Below are 22,274 nucleotides of genomic sequence, written 5' to 3'. Positions count from 1 at the left end.
GGCAGCAGCTTTAGCATCTCTAAAGAAGTATGGCGTGGGGACTTGTGGACCCAGAGGATTTTATGGCACATTTGGTAAGTTTTTGTTGTGTTCTCTTTCAGACTACTACTTTCAATAGTTAAGATTCGATTTTAGGCCAGGCAAGGTGGATCACACCTGTAATCCCAGCACTTTGGAGAGGCTGAGGTGGGAGGATTGTTTGAGCCCAGGAATTTGAGACCAGCATGGGCAATATAGGGAGACCCTGTCTCTAGAAAAAATAATAAAATTAGCCGGGCATGGTGGGCTCATCCTCGTGTGCATGTGTGGGGATTGCAGTGTGGGGAAACGAGGGCAGAGCAGCAGGACTCTCTATGCAGGGGAGATGGTCTCATACTTCTGCCCACAGTCCATTGATGAGAGCAGAACCCCTGCCCTGACTAGCCATGCAGGGGGCTGAGAAACAGCTCTAGGAAGAAAGTGGAGAGCAGATTGCCTGGGGTGGAGGGAGGGGGGATAAAGTGTAGTTTTTTTTCTTTCTAGAATGAAGATGAAGGATCATTGATTTCCTTGTGTATGGATAATCCAGAAACAGGCCAACTAAATATTTGATGAGTGTATGATTTCAAATACAGTGAATTCCCTGGGAGTCATCAAAAAAGACTCTGGCATTTTATGGTTGTTTTTATTAAGTGTATATTCTTTGCTCCTGAAAATGTTATTAAATAATTGTTCAGGCCACACATAGTGGCTCATGCCTGTAATCCCAGCACTTTGGAAGACTTAGGCGGGCGGATCACCTGAGGTCAGGAGTTCAAAACCGGCCTGGCTGAAACCTTGTCTCTACTAAAAATACAAAAATTAGCTGGGCATGGTGGTGGGTACCTGTAATTCCAGCTACTTGGGAGGCTGAGGTGGGAGAATCGCTTTAACCTGGGAGGCAGAGGTTGCAGTGAGCCGAGATCACGCCAGTGCACTCCAGCCTGGGCAACAGAGCGAGACTCTGTCTCTAAACAAGTAAATAAAATTGTTCAGATGAATTTTTTGCTGGAAATAACATTTTGGCTTATAAAAAATTGTCACAGTGTGGGGAAAGCAGAGCAAGGGAAATATCTTCCACCTTCTATTCTTATTTCCATTTCTGGGTCTTTTTGTAGTTTTTTACTTTAACAGTTAAGTTTTTTACTTTTCTGATTTTTTTACGTAAGGGAGCACCTTACGTTATCCCTAAGCTAGTTTGGTGATTACATTATTTGTCTTGGAAACAGATGAGGAGAATTAGTGTCCAGGAATCCTACAGCTGAAAGTGATCTTTAAAATCTTTAGTTCTAACCCTAAAATTAGAAACTGGCCAGGTTTAGCGGCTCACGCCTGTAATCCTAACACTATGGGAGGCCGAGAAGGGAGGATTGCTTGAGCCTAGGCATTTGAGACTAGCCTGGGCAATGTAGTGAGACCCTGTGTTTACAAAAAATAAAAATAAACTGGGCACTAGTGTGCACCTGTAGTCCGAGCTACACGGGAGGCTGACGCAGAAGGATCCCTTGATCCCAGGAGGTTGAGGCTGTGATGAGCTGTGTTCATACCACTGCAATTCGGCCTGGATGACAGAGCGAGACCGTCTCAAAAATATTAATAATAATAATAATAATATAAACCAAGTATCCTGACTTCCATTCTTGATGGCAAGTTTGAAGAAATGAGCTCGTATCAGAGCCTCCCACATTCCTCCAGTCTAATGCAAACAGGGGTTTTTACTTTTTTTTTAATTGGTAGGGAATTATTTTCTTGGCAGGTATTAGAAAACTAGAAAAGTCACGTTTTATGGGGTTGTCAGTTGTAATCTGATGAAGGCTTTCTGTGACTGCTTGCTGAGGTAAAGGAATTGTTTCTTAAAAGCCTCTCTTTCTAGTGGATTTTATTGGCTTGTGTAACCTTGGCCCCGCTTGAGTCTTGATCTGGACAAATGAGAGATTTATTGACAAGTCCAACTGTGAAAGTTTCAAATCTTCAAGGCAAGTTTTCTGAAAGCTGTGAAATATATTGTTAAAATATCCTAGTCACCTTTCCCTTTGAATCACCTGCATAATAGCATGCTAGATGTTTCCAAACATGGGTTCTTTAGATTAATGGTTTTTTAATTAATTTTCTTGATTGGGTAATTCAATACATGATAGAAACTTCAAAAAGTGTACAAAGATAGACATGAGTAAGCTCCTAACCTCAGGTCCTGTTTTCCTCACTGCCATCCTACCACCTAAAGACAAGCTACTGTCAGTAGTTTCTTGTTAATTCTTCCAGAGACCTTTTATCAGCATATGTGAACCACTTCCACATATTTCTTTTTTTCCTCCATTGTTAGAAAAATGCTAGCATACCGTACACATTTTTCTGTACCTTGCTGTTGAAGTGAGTGTGTTTTAAATTTAAACTGGGTTTGATCCTTCAGATGTCTAACTGGGCAGTCAGAGGCAATGAACGCACAAGCATAGATCAGATCCTCTGTAAGCCACTTTATTGGTCACTTTAGGGTAAGAATCATCCTTATCCTAAAGCTATAGGTGCAGGTTCAGACAGACTGTGGCTTCTGGACAAAGGTTGCAAGAGAATTTGCAGTGGGGACTGTTTTCAAACAAGACACCAAATCTACAACTTAATGTGTAATGTTTTCTGAGTGCATTGTCCTTCAGATAAACATGGTTTTATTCATTCTTAACAGTTGCCCATGTTTACTTGTCATCGTTTTTCCTTTCTTTAAATATATGTATTGCCCATATTTGTACTTTTTAAATTTTCTGACAGGATTTTTTTCTATGTCTTTTCTTATTCTGGAAGTAATAACTTGAATTATTATAGTTTTATTAAAATACTTTGAAATTTTAGCATTAGTTACAATTGGAGAAGCTACATGAAGTTATCTAAGGCTAAATTGTATGTCTAAAATACCGTATACATTTAAATTATTCTAAATATGTAGGGGATGTTTGCCTTTTGCACCGAGCAATAACGCAGACATGAAGCCCTGTTTCTCTTGTTTACAATTGCTTATGTATTCTTGCAGAGTTTAATTTGAAGTGTAGGATAGCTTTCCCTGGACTCCCACATGATTGCTTTTAATATTGTCTTTCCCGCCCTCCAACGTATCGCAACTAGTTTCAAAGCACACAGCTTGTAGCTTTCTTCCCAACTCGTGAAATAGTGAATGTGAATCACTTTTAAGAGTCAATTTCCTTATTAAACATTCTCTCTTGTTTACTATTTCACGGTAACATATCTGTTAAATGATTAATTCAGAAAAAGTAATGGAGCAATGACTGGATTAAGATTCAACTAGTTTTTTAAGGCTAAACATTCCCCTACCTCCTCAAGGCCAGGCGGGTAGAACTCAGCAAGTTATTAGAACAGTTGCCTTAGGACCATGTGAACTAGATTTCTTCACACCCACTGATGTGTATTTTAGAACTCAGCAAGTGGTTTCATTGAGTTGTGGAACCTTCCTTTCCTCTAAGGCCAGTGGGATCCCATTGTACTTAGGAAAGTGTCTGTTGGTAAACTTTTTGTTTGTTTCTTTCTTTGTTTTTAGTACATTTAGGTCTTATTCACATGTGATTTATCCCTGGTTCCCTGGGGTCTGTTTTGCATATGTAATGATTCATTGTCTTAAACTAGGTCAAAAAACAGTTGGGTGGCAAGGCTTCATTATGAGAGATAATAGCATTTAATTGTGTTCTAGAGCCAGTCTAGAGTAAAAGTTGTTCATTTCAGTAGTTTATAAAAATATTTGCCTTCTTTGTTTTAGAACAGTCAACTGATCCATGACCACCTTTTTCAGTAGGAAGAACATTTGTGTTATGCACGTGCCTAATTGAAGAGACAACCTGAACAGGCTAAGTGTGAGCAACAAGGCTGTTTATTCACCCGTGTGCGAGCGAGCTGGGTCCGAAAAGGGAGTCAGCAGAGGGTGGTGAGATTGGAGATGGTTTTATAGGTTAGGGGTAGGCAGTGGAAAGTTACAGTTAGGGGCCAGTTTTTGCGGGTAGGGGAAGAATGTCACAAGGTACATTATCATGAGGTTACAGAGCACAGTGTCACGAGGTTGATTGATCACATAGGGTAGAGCCTGTTACAATGGTAGAATGTCACAAGGTTGGCTAATCAGCTAAGACAGGTACAAGCCGTTTTTCTTCTTTCGTGGTTTTCCTGTTGTCCCAGACTTTCTGGCTGCAGGAGACCTTCTGGATGTATATGTGTGGGTCACAGGGGTCACGATGACTTGACCATGGCACAGCCTGCTCTCAGGGGACCTTACAATTTGGTTATAAAATTCCTAGATCTGCCACTTCTTCTTACCAGTCGTGGGAATCATGGTTTTCTCAGGTGTGAGCGGGAACAATCATTACTTGCATGGCTTTAGAACACTTTGCTACGGATCACATAAGGTACTGCATGTGAAAACATGAAAGACATTCGGCCCTGTGTGTTCCAGTGACTACCTAAGGGCTATCATTTATACTCTTAAGAAGAAAAATTGTGCATGTCTCGGGATGTGTGTGTGTGTGTGTGTGTGTGTTGTTGTTATTGTTGAGACGGAGTTTCACTCTTGTTGCCTAGGCTGGAGTGCAGTGGCGCGATCTTGGCTCACCGCAACCTCCGTCCCCCAGGTTCAGGCGATTCTCCTGCCTCAGCCTCCTGGGTAGCTGGGATTATAGGCATGCGCCACCATGCCCAACTAATTTTTTTTTTTTTTTTTTTTTAAGTAGAGATGGGGTTTCTCCATGTTTGTCAGGCTGGTCTCAAAACTCCTGACCTCAGGTGATCCGCCTGCCTCGGCCTCCCAAAGTGCTGGGATTACAGGTGTGAGCCGCCACACCTGGCCTCTAGGGATTTTTTTTTAAGGACAGTATGTATGCAAAAATATGAAGGCCTTAAGAGAAAATGTAGTTTGTTTCTAAACTGTCCTAAAGTCAGCTATTTTATGGTATTTTCTCTGGAGAACATCCAGGAAGGTCATAATCTCTCCTCCTTGTAAGTGAGAAGCTGAACCAAGTGGCTCTTATTAGAAGATAGTCTCAACAATTCAGAATTCAGATAACTTAATTAGAAGATTGCCTAAAGTGTGACCAGGTTTTTACTTTTGAAATAAAACCTTTTCTTTTATTCTACAATATTAATGTAATTAAACAAACTCTTCAATAGCGCATTGCTTGTTCCATGCCAGGCGGTGTTCTGAGTGTTTTATCAGCATTAACTCATGTAGTCCTCCTGCTAACCCTTGAGGAAGGTAGGACTATCCCCCCTATTCGACAGAGGAAGGCGCCGAGGCTGCCCAGGGCTGACCCCCCCGGACCTAACTACAGTCTGAGCTCTGTGATGACGGAGGCAATGAGGCCTCCCGTCCCTGAGGTTCTGGTGAGGGAGCCAGACACCAGATCAGCAAGTGCAAGAAAGTGCTGAGGGCTGTGAGGTGTGCGGAGGCGTTCTAGGACACCTTCCTCCATGGTCACTTCTCTGCCGTGTTGAGTGCTAACAGTGAATTGTAGAATATAGTACTTTTGTTTTATTCCGTGCAAGTCTACAGCTGCAGTTAGTGAAGTGGATCATACATACAGAAGATCTGGACGTCAGAAATGGAAGAAAAGTGAGTGCCCGTGTAGTTTTCCTGCGTGCTGCCCTCCGCTCCCTTGGGTTGAGAGTTTCTTCGTTGCACAAAGGAGCATCAAGAGAAGCAAGTGCTGCAGTTACCCATATTTACCTGTCACAAAACCTGCTCTGCAAGGCTGTCATCGGCTAAAACCCAGTGTCTTTTGATAGAAGGAAAAGACTAGTCTGTGTGAACTTTTGGGACTATGCTTGAACCAATAAGTCATTGATTTATTGTTGAGAGATTCTTCTTCCCACGTTATGGCAACTGTATATAAACAGTTACGAGTATACCTAATGATAGGAAGATTTGTAACATGCTGATTTTCATCACCTGGGTAACTCACTCTAAAGTCCTGAAACAGGGTCGTACTCAGTTTTACAGTCTCGTCATTCATCACTGAAAAGAGTCATTGAGAGCTAAGAAGTCTACAGAATGATTTAAAATCCCTTTTGTCGTTAGCAAAAATAGTTTGTATACATAGCATGTTTTTCTTTTTGAAATGGAGATACCAAATGAAAGCAAACCATTGTGGCCCGGGTTGTCCTTCTGGCTGAACTGTGAAGGTTTGTGGCAGAAATTTTCAATTAGAAGCACCATTATAATTTGAAGGAGGCCTCCAACCTGGGAACATGACAGGTGGCAAAGTGGTGGCACTCAGAGAACAGTAATGAGGATGAGAAGGAAGACATACCCCAGAGTAACCCATGCTCAGCTCCTTGGCTGTGTTCCTCTTTCTTGCTAGATTTTACCTGAAACCTTTTCTGATAGCATCTCTCCTAGAGGGTGGCTGGCAGACAAAAGGGATCACGACCTTGGATTTCATGTGATCATAATGTCAGAGATCTTACACTCGAAGATCACCTGGGATATGTTCTTCTAAACTCTGTGTGTTATAAAGTCCCACATTTGTTTAATATTGGTATAATGAAAAGTGTCCATTTTATAAAATAACGATAACCAATTGGTAATGGAAATCAAATGATATTGACCATGTTAACGTACAAATAGGAAGAAGCATGCCTCATATTTTATCACTATTTGATAGGAGTGAAATTAATAGTTCATTTAACAGTTCTGTAACATTCTTTAGGAAGTCTGTAAATACGCTGCCTCCTGCCAGGCCGTCAGCCCTCTCTGCTGCCCCTAGCTCAGGAATGCCCAGACCGCCTGCCGTTGCCCGTGCTTGGGTTCTCATCAGTAGGCACACCACGGCTCCCTCATCCTGGGTCTCAAAATCCAACTCTGTGGGCTCTGATTTCCCTCCTTTCTCGCATAGCGCCCTAAGACTGGAGGGGCCTGGCTTCTCTGAGCCCTCCCCACACAGGACCTGTGGTGAAACTCTGTTATCTAGTCCTCCAGGCTTGGGTCCTGCCATAGTTAAAAGAGCTAAAGGAATTTTTTTTTAAAAATCCCTTTCCCTCCTTGATAATACCTCATTTTAAGACTGCTTTAAACTTTTTAAGATTCTAAACTGGCCAGTGGCCTGTTTATTCTAAGCATCACTGGTCCTCCGTCCGAGGGCATGAAGCCTCATGGTTCAGTCTGAGAGCTAAAAGGCTGTAAGGAGGACCAGGCGCAGTGGCTCTTGCCTGTAATCCCAGCACTTTGGGAGGTGGAGGCGGGCAGATCATGAGGTCAGGAGATCAAGACCATCCTGGCTAACACGGTGAAACCCTATCTCTACTAAAAATAGAAAAAATTAGCCGGGCGTGGTGGTGGGTGCCTGTAGTGCCAGCTACTCAGGAGGCTAAGGCAGGAGAATGGCATGAACCCGGGAGGCGGAGCTTGCAGTGAGCCGAGATCGTGCCACTGCACTCCAGCCTGGGTGACAGAGCGAGACTCCATCTCCAAAAAATAAAAAAAATAAAAAAGGCTGTAAGGAGCCATGATTTCAGAGGAAAATAATAATCAGTCTAATAATTATAATTTATCCTCATTGTTATGTCAACATCCTTCTTATGGTGCATCTATAAAAGTACTATATTTCCTTTTGTACTATAAATTTGAATTATTATTCATTACACTTATAAGAAATTCAGACAGAATCCCAGCCCCAAAAAGTGATGGGAGGTGCCACTACTAAATGCTGACACAGATTGTTAGAGGAATGGTCACTGGAGTTCTAGTAAGTGTCACCTTCTTGATGCAAAGTATACAGAGTTCTTTTTGCTAAAATGCAAATAGACATTAATAAGTTAACATCAGACATTGGTGAGACCTCAGTGGTTTTGGTCAAGGGCAGTTAATGCAGGGAAACTTGGTAGGCCTTGAAGTCTTACAGTAGAGTGATATCAAAGCATAACCCGAAGTTGGAACTGCCCCAGTAACACATTTTGCAGATAGATGAGTAGCTGATTTAGTTCATGTATTTTAGAAGTTGTATGGGCCTGGAATTATTTTAATAGATCTTATATAATCTATCATTTAAAAACAATTCCATTTTGGCCATAAGATGAAAGTAGTGATAATTATACTGTTTGTGTTCTTTTATTTATTCTTTAGTAGAGAAAAAGAATTATAAGACAGTGTAACCATTTAATTTTTTAACTGAAATAGATGTTCATTTGGATTTGGAAGACCGCCTGGCAAAATTTATGAAGACAGAAGAAGCCATTATATACTCATATGGATTTGCCACCATAGCCAGTGCTATTCCTGCTTACTCTAAAAGAGGGGACATTGTTTTTGTGTAAGTAACCTTTACCTAGTTTTCTAATAGCAATTCCTTTGAGATAATACTGAGATAAATTCCTTAGAGAAATACTTCATTAGAAGTTATCTGCATAAAATAATACTGCTTTTTATTGTTTTTCAAGAAAGTCACCTCACCAAAGGTTTCAAAATTTGTGAAACCTTCACTTAAAAGATGCTTAACAGTGTCTGTAGTCATTTATCTGCCATGATAATTCTTTATTGATGTCCGGATGAGGACAGCTATCTGCCTTCTTTGTGCAGCTCTGTGGCTGTGTGTTATCCTAATCCGTGGTCACCACCTCATGTTGTCACTCAGACTGCCCGGCAAAGTCTCTCCATGTCTCATCACCCGTTCACCCCGTCTCCTGGCCTCAGCCGATCTTGCTTCCTACCTTATTAAGGATAGAGGAGCCATGACTTGGACACTTTCTTTTTTTTTTTTTTTTTTTTTTTTGAGACGGAGTCTCGCTCTGTCGCCCAGGCTGGAGTGCAGTGGCCGGATCTCAGCTCACTGCAAGCTCCGCCTCCCGGGTTCCCGCCATTCTCCTGCCTCAGCCTCCCAAGTAGCTGGGACTACAGGCGCCCACAACCGCGCCCGGCTAATTTTTTGTATTTTTAGTAGAGACGAGGTTTCACCGTGGTCTCGATCTCCTGACCTTGTGATCCGCCCGCCTCGGCCTCCCAAAGTGCTGGGATTACAGGCGTGAGCCACCGCGCCCGGCGGACACTTTCTTGACTACCCACAAGTAGATCTTCACACTTGCTGCCTGTCCTGAATGCATGCTATGGAGATTTATTGTGAAGGGCAGAGGGCAGCCAAGCAAGGGCTGGAAGGCTCCAGGCAGCTGATTAAACCAGTCAGAAGCATCTGTCGCCGCCCCAGGCCAAGCCCCTGTCGTCCTTTGAGTGGACTAAAATTTGGGTCTCAAATTTACTTTTATTTTCTCTTTTCCTTTTTTTCTTTTTTTTTTTTTTTTTTTTTTTTTTTTTGAGACGGAGTCTCACTTTGTCGCTGGGGCTGGAGTGCAGAGGCGCAATCTCAGCTCACTGCAACCTCCACTTCCTAACTCTAAGCAATTCTCTGGCCTCAGTCTCCCAAGTAGCTGGGATTACAGGTGCCCGCCACCACTCCCAGCTAATTTTATGTATTATCCGTAGAGATGGGGTTTTACCATGTTGGCCAGGCTGGTCTCGAACTCCTGACCTCAGGTGATCCACCCGCCTCGGCTTCCCAAAGTGCTAGGATTACAGGCGTGAGCCACCATTCCTGGCCTTTTTTTTCTTTCTTTCTTTTAATTTTTTTATTTTGAGACGGTCTTTCACTCTTGTCACCCAGGCTGAAGTGTAATGAAGTGATCTCGGCTCACTGCAAGCTCCACTTACTGAGTTCAAGCAATTCTCCTACCTCAGCCTCCCAAGTAGCTGGGATTACAGGTGCCTGCCACCATGCTTTGCTAATTTTTTGTATTTTTAGTAGAGATGGGGTTTCACCATGTTGGCTAGGCTGGTCTTGAACTCCTGACCTCAGGTGATTTGCCTGCCTCAGCCTCCCAAAGTGCTGGGATTACAGGCTTGAGCCACTGCGCCTGGCCTCCTCTTTTCCTTTTTAACACCATAGCCAGAGTAATCTTTTTAAAATGTAAATCCTATTATGTCACTTTTTATTTAATACAATTTAAAGCTTCTGTTGTTGCTAAAATGAAGACCCAAGTCCTTTGTATGATCTTGTGAGCTCTGCACCACTTTTCCAGGCTTATTTTGTACCATTTTCCTGAGGTGTTTAAGCTGTAGCCTTGCCAGCCCTGTACACTAGTGTCCTCTCACCTCGGGACCCACACACATGCTTGTTCTGACTAGAACACTGTTCCTCCTCTCCTATCCTACTTAACCTTCTCATCCTACACATACTTCTGCAGGGAAGCCGTCCCACACCTCTCAGAGCAGGTCAAGACCCCTGCTGCATGTGGACACAATCTTACAACCAGAGAGAATTTATTGTTCTTGTTTATCCATGCTCACACAAGCACTCAAACTGCCTCTCAAGGTCACCCTGCTTCTCAAGCCTCCCTCCCACACACAGACACACACACACTCTCACACACACTGCTCTGCTCATTTGCTTCATACTTAACTATACTTTTATTTTGTAGAACTTGTAATAGTTTATAATTTTATATCTGTGTGGTTATTTGCTTCTGTTTCTTGCTGGGAGCCCATTACTTAGAATAGTATTTATCATTTAGTAATGGTCAGTAAACACTAGTTCAGTAAATGAATGAAAGGAAGCTGGAGCTCAGAATAGGGGCCAGATAACTGTATGGTAGAGCCTGGCCTCCCTCAAGCCCTGCACTGGCCTCTTACTTACCACTCACCATTGGAACTCTTGCTTGTGCAGCGACAGAACTTTCTATCACAATTACTACAGAGCTGACTCTACCTGGGGCTTCTGCAGTACATGTGACCCATTCCTCACTATAGCTCTACAACAGTCTAGGAGCACTACAGCAAATGTCCCGGGTCTGAGTAGTATACTAATGTGAGCATAAAAATGAATATTTTTATTAATTTTTGGCACATAGTTTAAAAAATAATGTGGAAGACTCATCACTAACTGGAGCGCCATTGACTTAAACAGTGTTTCTGGGTTTTTAGTAAAAGCAGAGTTATAGACAGCTGCAGTGTCATTCAGTGTCACTTTATGCACAAGCACCCCACTATAAATTCTTTTTAAGTCCAGAAAAAGTTGATGGTTGCTGGTGAACTCATATGCTTCCTTTGATAAATACATTCTTTTTTTTTTTTTTACTGCTAGGAAACAGGCTAAATTCTCTTCCATGTGTTATGCTCAGTATCTTAAAACTTCTGATTCCAGTGAGTTGCTAACCTGTTTATTCTGCTACATAATTTAAATATTCTACCTGAAATGTGTTTGAATGTATGAGTGCTAGAGGTAAACATGGTGTTTGGTAAATTTGTTTTGATAAATTTGTCAGGCATAGACACTGTCTGATGCTTCATTTCCTTCCTTTCAGTAAACAGTGTTAATGCTTTGCCAATAGTGGGTCTCAGCACAGTGGTCATTCATGGACTTAAGTCTGTCCTATCACTCCTCTAAGTCTGTGTTCATGCTGCTTCACAGATCTTTTTAAAATTAAACTTTTTACATTCAGATAATTGTAGATTCAAAAGCACTTGTAAGAAATAATACAGAAATCCTAAGTGTCTTCCAGTGGGGACCTCTTGCAGAATGAACAGTTTCACAGCCAGGATATTGGCTTTGTCATTGTCAAGATGCAGAACATTTCTGTCACCACAAGGATCCTTCATGTTGCCACACCCCCATTCCTCCCACCTGCCCACTCCCTAACCCCTGGCAACCACTGATCTGTTCTATTTGTTAATTTTGTCTTTTTAGGAATGTTATACAAATGGAATCATTCAGTAGGCAACGCTTTGGGGTTGGCTTTTTTCATTTGGCGTAATTCTCTGATGGTTCGTCCAAGTTGTTGCTTGTATCCAGAGTTGGTTCCTTTTGATTGATGAGTATTATTCCATGGCATGAAGGCACCACCATTATTGAAGTTACCTACTAAAGACATCTGAGTTGTTGCCAGCTTTGTGCTATTATTAAAAAAAAAAAAAAGCTGCTCTAAACATTCATGTACATTCATGCTGTGTGAGCATAAGTTTTTATTTCTGTGGAATACATGCCAAGAAATGCAGTTGCTATGTTTATAGTATTGCACAGTTTTTAAAGGAACTGCCAAACTGTTTTCCAAAACGTCTATACCATTTTATGTTCCCATCAGCAATATATGAATGATCAAGGTTCTCCACGTCTTCAGAGGCATTTAATGTTGTCACTACTTTTTTAGTCAGTCTGATAGGTGTGTAGAGAAATTTATATTTTTCTGATGGCTAATGATGTTGAACATCCATTCATATGCATATTTGCCATCTCTTCAGTGAAATGTCTTTTCATGCCTTTTGTCCATTTTCTAGTTGTATGATTTGTTTTTATACTGAGTTTTGAGAGTTCTTTATACATTCTAGATCATAATTCTTTATCAGATATGTGGTTTGCAAATACAAATTTTGATGTCCACATATTCATTGATAACATATAGAGATGAAATGGATTTTTTGTGTGCTGATCTTATATCCTGCAACCTCGCCAAACTCATTTAGCTCTAGGAACTGTTTTTCTAGATTGCTTAGGATTTTCCATGTAGACAGTCATCATGTCATCTGTAAATAGTTTTATTTATTTTCTGATCTACTTACTTTTTATTCCCTTTTATTGCCTTATTGCAGAGGCAAGAACTTCCAGGACTGTGGTAAGAGTAGTAAGAGAAGACATTCTTACCCTGTTCCTGATATTAGAAATCATTTACTCTTTCACCAATAAGTATCATGTTAGATGCAGATTTCTTACAATGCACTTTATTACATCCACTTTCCTGCACCTCATCCTTTTTTTCTGAGCATTTTCATTGTAAATTAATGTTGAATTTGGTTGGTCAGCTACTTTTTCTGTGTTGGTTGGTATGATCATGTGATTTTTCTTTTTTAGTCTGTTAATGTGGTGGGTAACATTGATTTATTTTCAAATATTGAACCAGCCTTGCATACCTGGAATAAACACCACTTGGTTATGGGGAATAATTTTTTTTATAAAAAGCTAAATTCTATTTGCCAATCCTTTGTTAAGGATTTTGAATCTGTGTTCATGAGGGAGACTGTCCTATAATACACTTTTTTTGATACTTACTTTGGTTTTGGTCGCAGAATAACACTTCATAGAATCAACTGGGAAGTGCTCTGTCTTCTATTTTGTGGAGCTATTTGTATAGAATTATTTTTAATTATTTAATTGTTTGGTAGAATTCTCCCATGAAACCATGTGGGCCTGGAGATTTCTTTTTTTTTTTTTTTTTTTTTTTTTTTTGAGACAGAGTCTTGCTCTGTCACCCAGGCTGGAGTGCATTGGCCAGATCTCAGCTCACTGCAAGCTCCGCCTCCCGGGTTCACGCCATTCTCCTGCCTCAGCCTCCCGAGTAGCTGGGACTACAGGCGCCCGCCACCTCGCCCGGCTAGTTTTTTTGTATTTTTTAGTAGAGACGGGGTTTCACCGTGTTAGCCAGGATGGTCTCGATCTCCTGACCTCGTGATCCGCCCGTCTCGGCCTCCCAAAGTGCTGGGATTACAGGCTTGAGCCACCGCGCCCGGCCGAGATTTCTTTTTTGCAAGTATCTTAAATCTGAATTCAGTTTCCTTAGTAGTTATCAGGCTGTTCAAATTATCTGTCATATTGAGTGAATTGAGGTAGTTTGTGCTTTTCAAGGAATTGGTCCATTTCCTATAAGTTGTCAGATGTATATGTGTGGTGCTGTTCATGGTATCCCCTTATTATTCTGATGTCTGCAGAGTCTATAGTTATATACCTTGTTTCACTCCTGGTATTGGTAATTTGTGCCTTTTCTCCTTTTTTTCTTTGTCGGTCTTGTTGGAGGTGTGTCCATTTTATTGATCTTTTGAAAGAATCAGCTGTTTGTTTCATTGATTTTTCTCTTGTATTTTTCTTGTCAGTTTCATTGATTGAATTCTCCTGTTATTTCCTGCCTTCTGTTCACTTTTGATTTATTTTGTTCTTTTTCTTGATTTTGAGGTAGGAGCTTAAATTATTAATTTGAAACTTTTTCTCTTTTCTTGAATGTTCATTTAGTGCTATGAATTGCCCTCTCAACGCTGCTTTAGTTGTGTCTCACAAATTTTGATGTGTTGTGTTTTCATTTGTATTTAGTTCATTTTCGTTTTAAGAAATAGGGTGTCACTGTTTTGCCCTGGTTGGCTGTGAACTCCTGGGCTCAATGGATACTTTTGCTTCAACCTCCTGGGTAGTTGGCACTACAAGAACACACCACTGTGCCCAGCTTAGACTTTCCCTTTGACCTAAGGATTATTTAGAAGTGTATTTTCTACTTTTCAGGTGTTTGGGGACTTTAAATTTGTTGTAGTTTGGTTTATGGCTAATACTGTAGTCTATTTTGGAATATGTTACATGGGCACTTAAAAATGTGTATTCTGCTATTTGGTGGAGTGTTCTATAAATGTCAGGTCTTTTTGGTTGATGGTGTTTCTGGGTTCTCTCTTGGTGATTTTCTGTATAGTTCTTCTATCAGTTGTTGAGAAGGATAATGAAGTTTTCAACTGTAATTGTGGGTTTGTCTGTTTCTTCTTTCAGTTTTATTAGCTGTTGCATCTTAAATTTTTTTTTTTTGAGACGGAGTCTCGCTCTGTTGCCCAGGCTGGAGTGCAGTGGCCGAATCTCAGCTCACTGCAAGCTCTGCCTTCCGGGTTTACTCCATTCTCCTGCCTTAGCCTCCCGAGTAGCTGGGACTACAGGCGCCTGCCACCTCGCCCGGCTAGTTTTATGTTTTTTTTTAGTAGAGACAGGGTTTCACCGTGTTAGCCAGGATGGTCTCAATCTCCTGACCTCGTGATCCGCCCGTCTCGGCCTCCCAAAGTGCTGGGATTACAGGCTTGAGCCACCGCGCCCGGCCGCATCTTAAATTTTTTAGCTTTTTTGTTTAGTGCATATTTAGGATTGCTAAGTTTTCTTGATGAATTGACCCTTTTGGCATTTCATGATGTTCTTCTCTGTCTCTGATAATTTTCTGCTTTTTGTGTATGTGCTGCCAAAGCAAACACTCTGATAATTTTCTTTGTTCCAAGGTTTACTTTGTCAGATGCCCTTTTTATTTTGTATATTACATAGTTGTGTGTATATATCTGTATTTTTTACTACCTATATTGTTATATTTGAAGTGAGTTTCTTACAGACAGCATATAGTTGGGTCATGTTATTTAATTTATTCTGCCTGCCTGTCTTTAAATCATGTATTTGTACATTTACATTTAATGTAAGTATTTGATACAGTAGGGTTTAAGTGTGTTAAAACGAAGTCTGCCATTTTGTTTTTTGTTTCTTGTCTGTTCACTTACTTTGTGTTTATTTTCTCTTTTCTGCCTTTCTGTGGGCTAATCGAACGTGTTTTTAGAATTTATTTTTTCTTTGTATAGCTTTTTTAGTCATTACTCTGCGTATTACATTACACGTATACTATAATAGACTACTGGTGTCATCATTGTACCAATTCAAGTGTAGAAACTTTTACTTTCCTTTACATTCCTTTATTTCCCTCATTTACATTATGATTGTTTTAAATATTTCCTATACATACAGTGAGAACCACATCAGTGTTGTAATTTTTGCTTTAACTGTCCAAAATAATTTAGAAAACTCCAGAGGAGAAAAAAAAGCCTAGTGAATTTGCCCATATTTTTTACTTACTGTGCTTCTTCCTCCTTTGATAATCTAACAGTCTTCTTTTATGGCTTTTTTCCTATTTAGAGGACTTCCTTAGGCCGTATCTTTAGGGTAGGTCTGCTAGTGACAAATACTCTTCATTTTTCTTAACGGAGAATGTCTTGATTTCACCTTCATTACTAAAGGATATTTTTGCTGGTTATAGGATTCTGGGTTGACAGTTATTTTCTTTCAGCATTAGGAACACATTGTGATGCTTTTTTTTTCTGGTGTCTGGTTTCTGATGAAAAATCTCCCGTTATTCAAATTGTTTTTCTCTATGTGTAAGGTGTCATTTTTCTCTGGTTGCTTTCAAGATTTTTTGTGTCATTTTTTTTTGGAAGTTATCTATGATGTGCCTTGGCAACTATTTGTTTGCATTTGCTCGTTTGCATTTGCAAAGCGTCCTACTTGGCCTTCCCTGACAACACCCTAGGAGGGGTGTCGCCTTGTTAGAGCCTCTCAAGGGTCAAAGTCTAGGTTCCCTGCTCAGCTTCTTTAATCTGTAGATTGAAACCACTTGACAAATTTAGGGAGTTTTTAGCCATTATTTGTTTGAATGCTTTTTTAGCCCCACCCCCTTTCTCTTCTTCTGGAATTCCAGTGACACAAATGTTACGTCTTTTAGTGTAATCCCACGGTTCCCTGAGACTCTGTTCATTTCTTTCTATTCTATTTTTTTTCTGTTGTGCTCAGTGAATAATTTCTTTTTTTTTTTCTTTTTCTTTTTTTTTTTTTGAGACAGAGTCTCGCTCTGTATCCCAGGCTGGAGTGCAGTGGCGTGATCTTGGCTCACTGTAAGCTCCGCCTCCCGGGTTCACGCCATTCTCCTGCCTCAGCCCCCTTGAGTAGCTGGGACTATGAGCGCCCGCCACCACACCCGGCTAATTTTTTTGTATTTTTTTTTCAGTGGAGACGGGGTTTCACCGTGTTAGCCAGGATGGTCTCGATCTCCTGACCTCGTGATCCACCCTCCTTATCCTCCCAAAGTGCTGGGATTACAGGCGTGAGCCACCGCGCCCGGCCGTCAGTGAATAATTTCTGTTGCTTGTCTCAGTTCACTGATACTTCCTCTGTCTCCTTCATTCTGCTGCAAGCCCATCCACTAAGCTTCTTATTTTAGTAATTTTGTTTTTTCCGTTCTGATAGCTCCATAGGACTCTTCTTTGTATCTTCCATTTCATCACTGAGGCTTTTTATTATTTCATTTGCTTCAGGTGTCTTCATGGTGGCTCATTAAAATATTTTTATCATGGCTGCTCTAAAATTGTTGTCAGATAAGCTTGATATCTCTGTCATCTCACTATTGACACTTGTTTCATTCTACTTGATATCTTCTGGTTCTTGATGTAAGGGATATTTGATGGAAACCTAGACACTTTCATATTACACTGCTGCAGTCCATGTCTAGTTTAAGCCATCTCTTTTATTTGGCTTTCTCTGACAGGGGAAGGGGCTGGGGGACTGCTGCCTCATACTGCCAGGAGGAGGGACAAGTCAGGGGCCTACTCAGCCTCCAGTGGATTTCTTCGTTGCTGCTGGGTGATGGTAATAGTCCTGACTCTCCACTCGCCCTCCTCTGACACTGCCCAGGAGGAGATGGGTAGGGTGCCCACTACTCCTAGGTGCAGGTGGAAGTTAGGGCTCTCCATGTGTTCTTTGCTGACCCCACAGTGGGGGTGGAGGGAGTCCACTTGTTGTTATCAACTGATAGGAATAAAAGGCTCAGCGTCCTACTTGGCCTTCCCTGACAACACCCTAGGAGGGGCGTTGCCTTGTTAGAGCCTCTCAAGGGTCGATGTATAGGTTTCCTGCTCAGCCTTTGCTGACATGGATGGGGCTGGGTACCCCTCATTTGTTTCTGTGGTGTTTGGCTACAGTAGAATAGTTATTATCTAAAAGTTTTCTGGCTAGCTGGGCTGCCAGTATTACTTCTCAGGACAAAATAATGGTAGAGTAATGTGTCAGTCAAATCACAGATGCCACTGATCGCGAGGCACACCAGTATTTTATGTTTCTTACAAAGAGAAAAGTATGTGAATACACTGATACGTCATCCATAGTAAGATGCATGCTGATTTCAGAGAGATTAATACATAGTGAGAGTGTGCTTCTTGGAACAGATTAAGTATGGTAGTTATGTGAAAAGGACTCATGGATGAAGCGCACACAATGATGTATAAATATTCAAACATGTTTTATTTATTTGCTATGCTCGTGTTAACAATCACTGATTGGTCAGCTTACAAAAACAAGCGTTCCTTTTTGAGAATGTTGACAAGACCCTTTAAACCCAATTTGGTGGATCTCTTATCCTTGCAGAGACAGAGCTGCCTGCTTTGCTATTCAGAAAGGATTACAGGCATCCCGTAGTGACATTAAGTTATTTAAGCATAATGACATGGCTGACCTCGAGCGACTACTAAAAGAACAAGAGATCGAAGATCAAAAGGTATGATTCTTTTGAAGAAAATTATACAGTTCTTTTGTACTTTCTAACCAGCTAAATTATATATGAAATGGTAATTTGTCATGAAAACTTGCCTGTGGATCACATTTGGATATTAAGAAGGGTGTTCCTGCTTATTAAATGTACTTCATATTGGAGAGCCAAGTCTGATTGTAATTGCCTTGTCATTGCCATAATTACATATAGCAAATTGAGGGGAGGTAATCCAAGCAGCTTTCTAAGAGATCAAGAGAGGCTGAAAAACAGCATGTGCTTAGTGAGGCGGGGAGATGTCTACTCATAGCTGGGCGTAATGACACCAAAACTTCCTAGGCCTTTAATGACATATACCTAGTGAATTCAGAATAGGCTTATTCACACCAGAATAAATCATGTATCAATTACATGAGGAAAGAATGGCAGCAAGCTTATTTTATTAATATTTGAACAAAGTGAAGCCCTTTCTCCCCACCCCACCTGTATCCTGCTCTGAGCAGCTGCTGCCCGTGGGAAATGACTGCCCCAACATGGTCTCCTTCCAGCTTGCAGCCCTGGTTTCAGCTCTTTCCTCTCAAGAACCTAACATAACCTCAGGTGATGGTGATTTGGAAGTAGCTCCTTGGTGTTCTGATTAGAGTGAAATAAAGGAAGTGTGTTCAGAGCATCGTTGTTAAAATTATAATTTATTTTCCCCTGATGACATGGGTAAGTAAAGTAGCTCCGGTCTGTGGCTCTGAGCAGGGCACCATGATGTGTGTCTTCATCTCAGACACAGTTTCAGGTGGACTTTGCCAGCGCAACTCATTCATAACTAGAACAAATTATAAAAATGCTCATCACATTTCTTAATTTTATGTTAATTTTCAATTTTCCAAATATTTGCATTATTCATTTAGGATTCTGTCATCTTTGTTCAGATGTCAGCCTAAGTGCATCACTTCATGAATATACACATTCTCATGATGAATATGCATGATCTTGCCATTTTAGACTTAATCTGCTGTAGGCTAATGTTTCACATTTACAGAATTTAGAAAAACCTATAGGGAAAATCTGAAAACTGAGCCCATTCCACTGGTTAATTTCTTTCTACAAAGTATAAAAAGATGTTTCTTACGATTATGCAGTAATAGAATGCTAGTCTGTATTCAGTAATAGAATTGCAGTCTGCTGCCATTTGTTTTGCCAAGTTAGTATTATATAAATTTGGAAAACATCAGATTCAGGTTTTGTATGTGCTCTTTTTCTACAAGATCCGTAAGCCATAGAACTTTTTTTTTTAATGAGCAACAACAAGAAATAAAATTAAATATCTTGAAACTTATTTCTACTTTATAATTTTTACTTTTTTACTAATTTATATTTTTCTTGATGAGAGCAGGCTTTCTAAGTAACTTTACATTTTGGTTTTTAGAAATACTCATTTTCAATTTTATTTTCACATAAATAATCTGGTCATTAATACTTTGAATGTTTTCTTTGTCCATTTCCCAAGTGCTGTGGTTCATAAATTGTTTTTTATCCCTTTTCCTACAGGGTTCTTTTGTGCCATATTAATTCTTCTTAAAGAATGGTCAGTGGATATGAACAGTAGTTCATAAAAGGAATACATGTAACTATGAACAAGTGAAAAATAGCCTAGACTCACTAATAATTAAGGAAATTAGGCTAGGAGTTTTGCCTTTTAAATTAGGGCATGTTTTTAATAGTAGTAGTCAGTGCCAACACAGATGTGTTGAGACAAAGAGTCTATGACTCTGGAAAGAGTTTAAATTAGCACTTCTTTTCTAGAAGGTAAATTGGCAGATACATTGCAGGATCCAAGTAATTCCATGCCGTTTGACCCATTCCTGTGGTGGTGTCTTTAAAAAATTATCGGAAATGATGTCACATATTGAGGGATATTCATATTGTGATATGAAAAAGCAAATGAGGGAAACAACTAAATCCAACATCAGGGAAATAGTTAAGTAGTTTATGGTATATCCATAGGCAGAACATCTCCATTAAAATCATGTAATCTGAAATAATTTAGAAATGCTCACAGTATAATGTTTTTAAAAGCAGGTCCTAAAACTACAGTAAAATCCTGATTCTGAACAAAGTAATTTATATGTTTATGCAAGAAAGACAAAAATTATCACCATGTGGTATGATTAGCTAATTTATTTGTTTTTTGTACTTTTCCATTTCCCAAAATTTGAATATTTTTAAATCTAAGAAAAATGTTTTTCCTTAAAGACAGGCAGAGGTAGCATGCCCTGTGTAGAAATTAGGGTGGCACCTCTTCATCAGTCACTTCTAACATATTGCTAGCTCCCCAGCTTTCAGTTGTGAGTTGACAGAGTAAAGATGATTGAGCAACATCAGTGATGTATACTTTTTTATTCCTCAACAAACATTTTTTTTTTTTTAGTGCTACTGCTGTGGGTTGTAAAATACTCCTTTAAAGCATTGCTCTGATACTTTCTAATTCTGATCATTTCTAATTGTCCATTGGAGCAGAAGCTTAGAGGCAAGAAACCTCTGAGTAAGAAGGTAATGGCAAACTCTATCTGTGGATCTCAGGGTTTTTTGCAGTCCCGCACACCTGAACCATATACAGTTTCATACATGTGAGAGATTTATTAGTGACTTGCTCTGAGTGGAGTGTGTGAAGGTGTGTGTTTTTTGAAAAGAAGACCTCGGCCCGGTGCAGTGGCTCACACCTGTAACCCCAGCAGTTTGAGAGGCCAGTGTCAGTAGATCAAGAGGTCAGGAGTTCAAGACCAGCCTGGCCAACATGGTGAAACCCCATCTCTACTAAAAATACAAAAATTAGCTGGGCGTGGTGGCAGTTGCCTGTAATCCCAGCTACTCGGGAGGCTGAGGCAGAGAATTGCTTGAACCTGGGAGGCGGAGGTTACAGTGAGCCGAGATGGCGCCACCGCACTCCAGCCTGAGTGACAGAGCGAGACTCCGTCTCAAAAAAAAAAAGAAAAGGAGACCTCTCTACCCCACAGCCAAGGAACATCATTGGACAAAGTCATAGTCAAATTTTACTTGATCCGATAATAGATCAGTGGGGAGTGAGGAAGGAACAGGGTTGCCCTTGTTTTGGGAGGTGAAGGAAAACAGGGTTTGAGTTTTGTAACTTTTTGTTATGGAAAAATGCCAACATAGAAGAAGGAAACACAGTGGTATAGTGAAGCCCGCCATACCCTTCTCCCAGCTTTGTTATCAGCATTACATCATTCTTGTGCCATCTGTTCCTCACCCCATCTTCATGATGATGATCTTCATTATAGTTGTTCTGGGTAAAATTGATAGACATTGAATCATATGAATACAGCTATACAATTTTGACCAGTGATTATACCCATGTAACCCGGGAATGTCGGCTCCATTATGATGTAAAACATTCCCATTTCTTTACAGAGTTCCCTTAGGCCCCTTCCCAGTTGGAGGGTTGAAGGGTTTTGTTTGTGTTTTAATATTCTCAGAGTGCCTAATTAGTTTGTGTGTGTGTGAGGTCATCCAGCTAATGCTGTGAGCTGAGAAGCGTGTCTGAGAGAAGATAGCACTGTTGTTCATCTCAAAATAACCCGTCACAAACACTGAGCTTTCAGTTCATTCGGAATATTTTTTTAGGAATAAATCTTGGAAGGTGAAAGTGCTGGGGAATATTTAACAGATCTTGTCTTTAGAGTTACTGAAATGTAAGATGTCTGCTTTTTCTCTTTTAAAGAATCCTCGCAAGGCTCGTGTAACTCGGCGTTTCATTGTAGTAGAAGGATTGTATATGAATACTGGAACTATTTGTCCTCTTCCAGAATTGGTAAGCAACCATGTTCAGTCATAATTTTAATATTTGGACTATTTGACACAGGTGCCTTTTGTTTATGACCACTTTTAGTGTATAATGTCTGCGTTGCTTTGCACATTAGGCCTCATAAGCGTAATTTGCTCAGATCAGGGAAAAAGAACAACATTGAATGCCCGTGCTGGCCTTCACAGAGTAATAAGGACTGCTCTGTTGCCCAGGCTGGAGTGCAGTGATGTGAACCCAGCTCATTGCAGCCTTACCCTCCTGGGCTCAAGTGATCCTTCCACCTTAGCTTTCTGAGTTAGCTGGGACTACAGGCACATGCCACCGCACC

General features: G+C 40.5%; 1 protein-coding gene across 5 annotated transcripts in view; it reads left to right on the top strand.

Annotated features, from left to right (window-relative positions):
• SPTLC1 (serine palmitoyltransferase long chain base subunit 1) overlaps positions 1 to 22,274 on the top strand; it is a 74,429-nt gene that overhangs the window by 27,702 nt on the left and 24,453 nt on the right. For 2 of the 5 annotated variants that reach the window (XM_025359178.1, XM_025359177.1), the window contains exons 5-8: positions 2 to 74; positions 8,180 to 8,312; positions 18,009 to 18,138; positions 21,863 to 21,952. In XM_025359178.1, coding sequence (XP_025214963.1) covers positions 2 to 74; positions 8,180 to 8,312; positions 18,009 to 18,138; positions 21,863 to 21,952 — 426 coding nt within the window. Of the gene's footprint in view, position 1; positions 75 to 522; positions 1,020 to 5,557; positions 5,618 to 8,179; positions 8,313 to 18,008; positions 18,139 to 21,862; positions 21,953 to 22,274 lie in introns of those variants that run through there. The other 3 variants (XM_025359176.1, XR_003115917.1, XM_025359179.1) reach the window with 3 other exon arrangements.

This window comes from Theropithecus gelada, chromosome 15, assembly GCF_003255815.1.
Source record: "Theropithecus gelada isolate Dixy chromosome 15, Tgel_1.0, whole genome shotgun sequence".
NCBI classification, from domain to species: Eukaryota; Metazoa; Chordata; class Mammalia; order Primates; family Cercopithecidae; genus Theropithecus; species Theropithecus gelada.
This window is presented reverse-complemented; position numbering and strand designations above follow the sequence as displayed.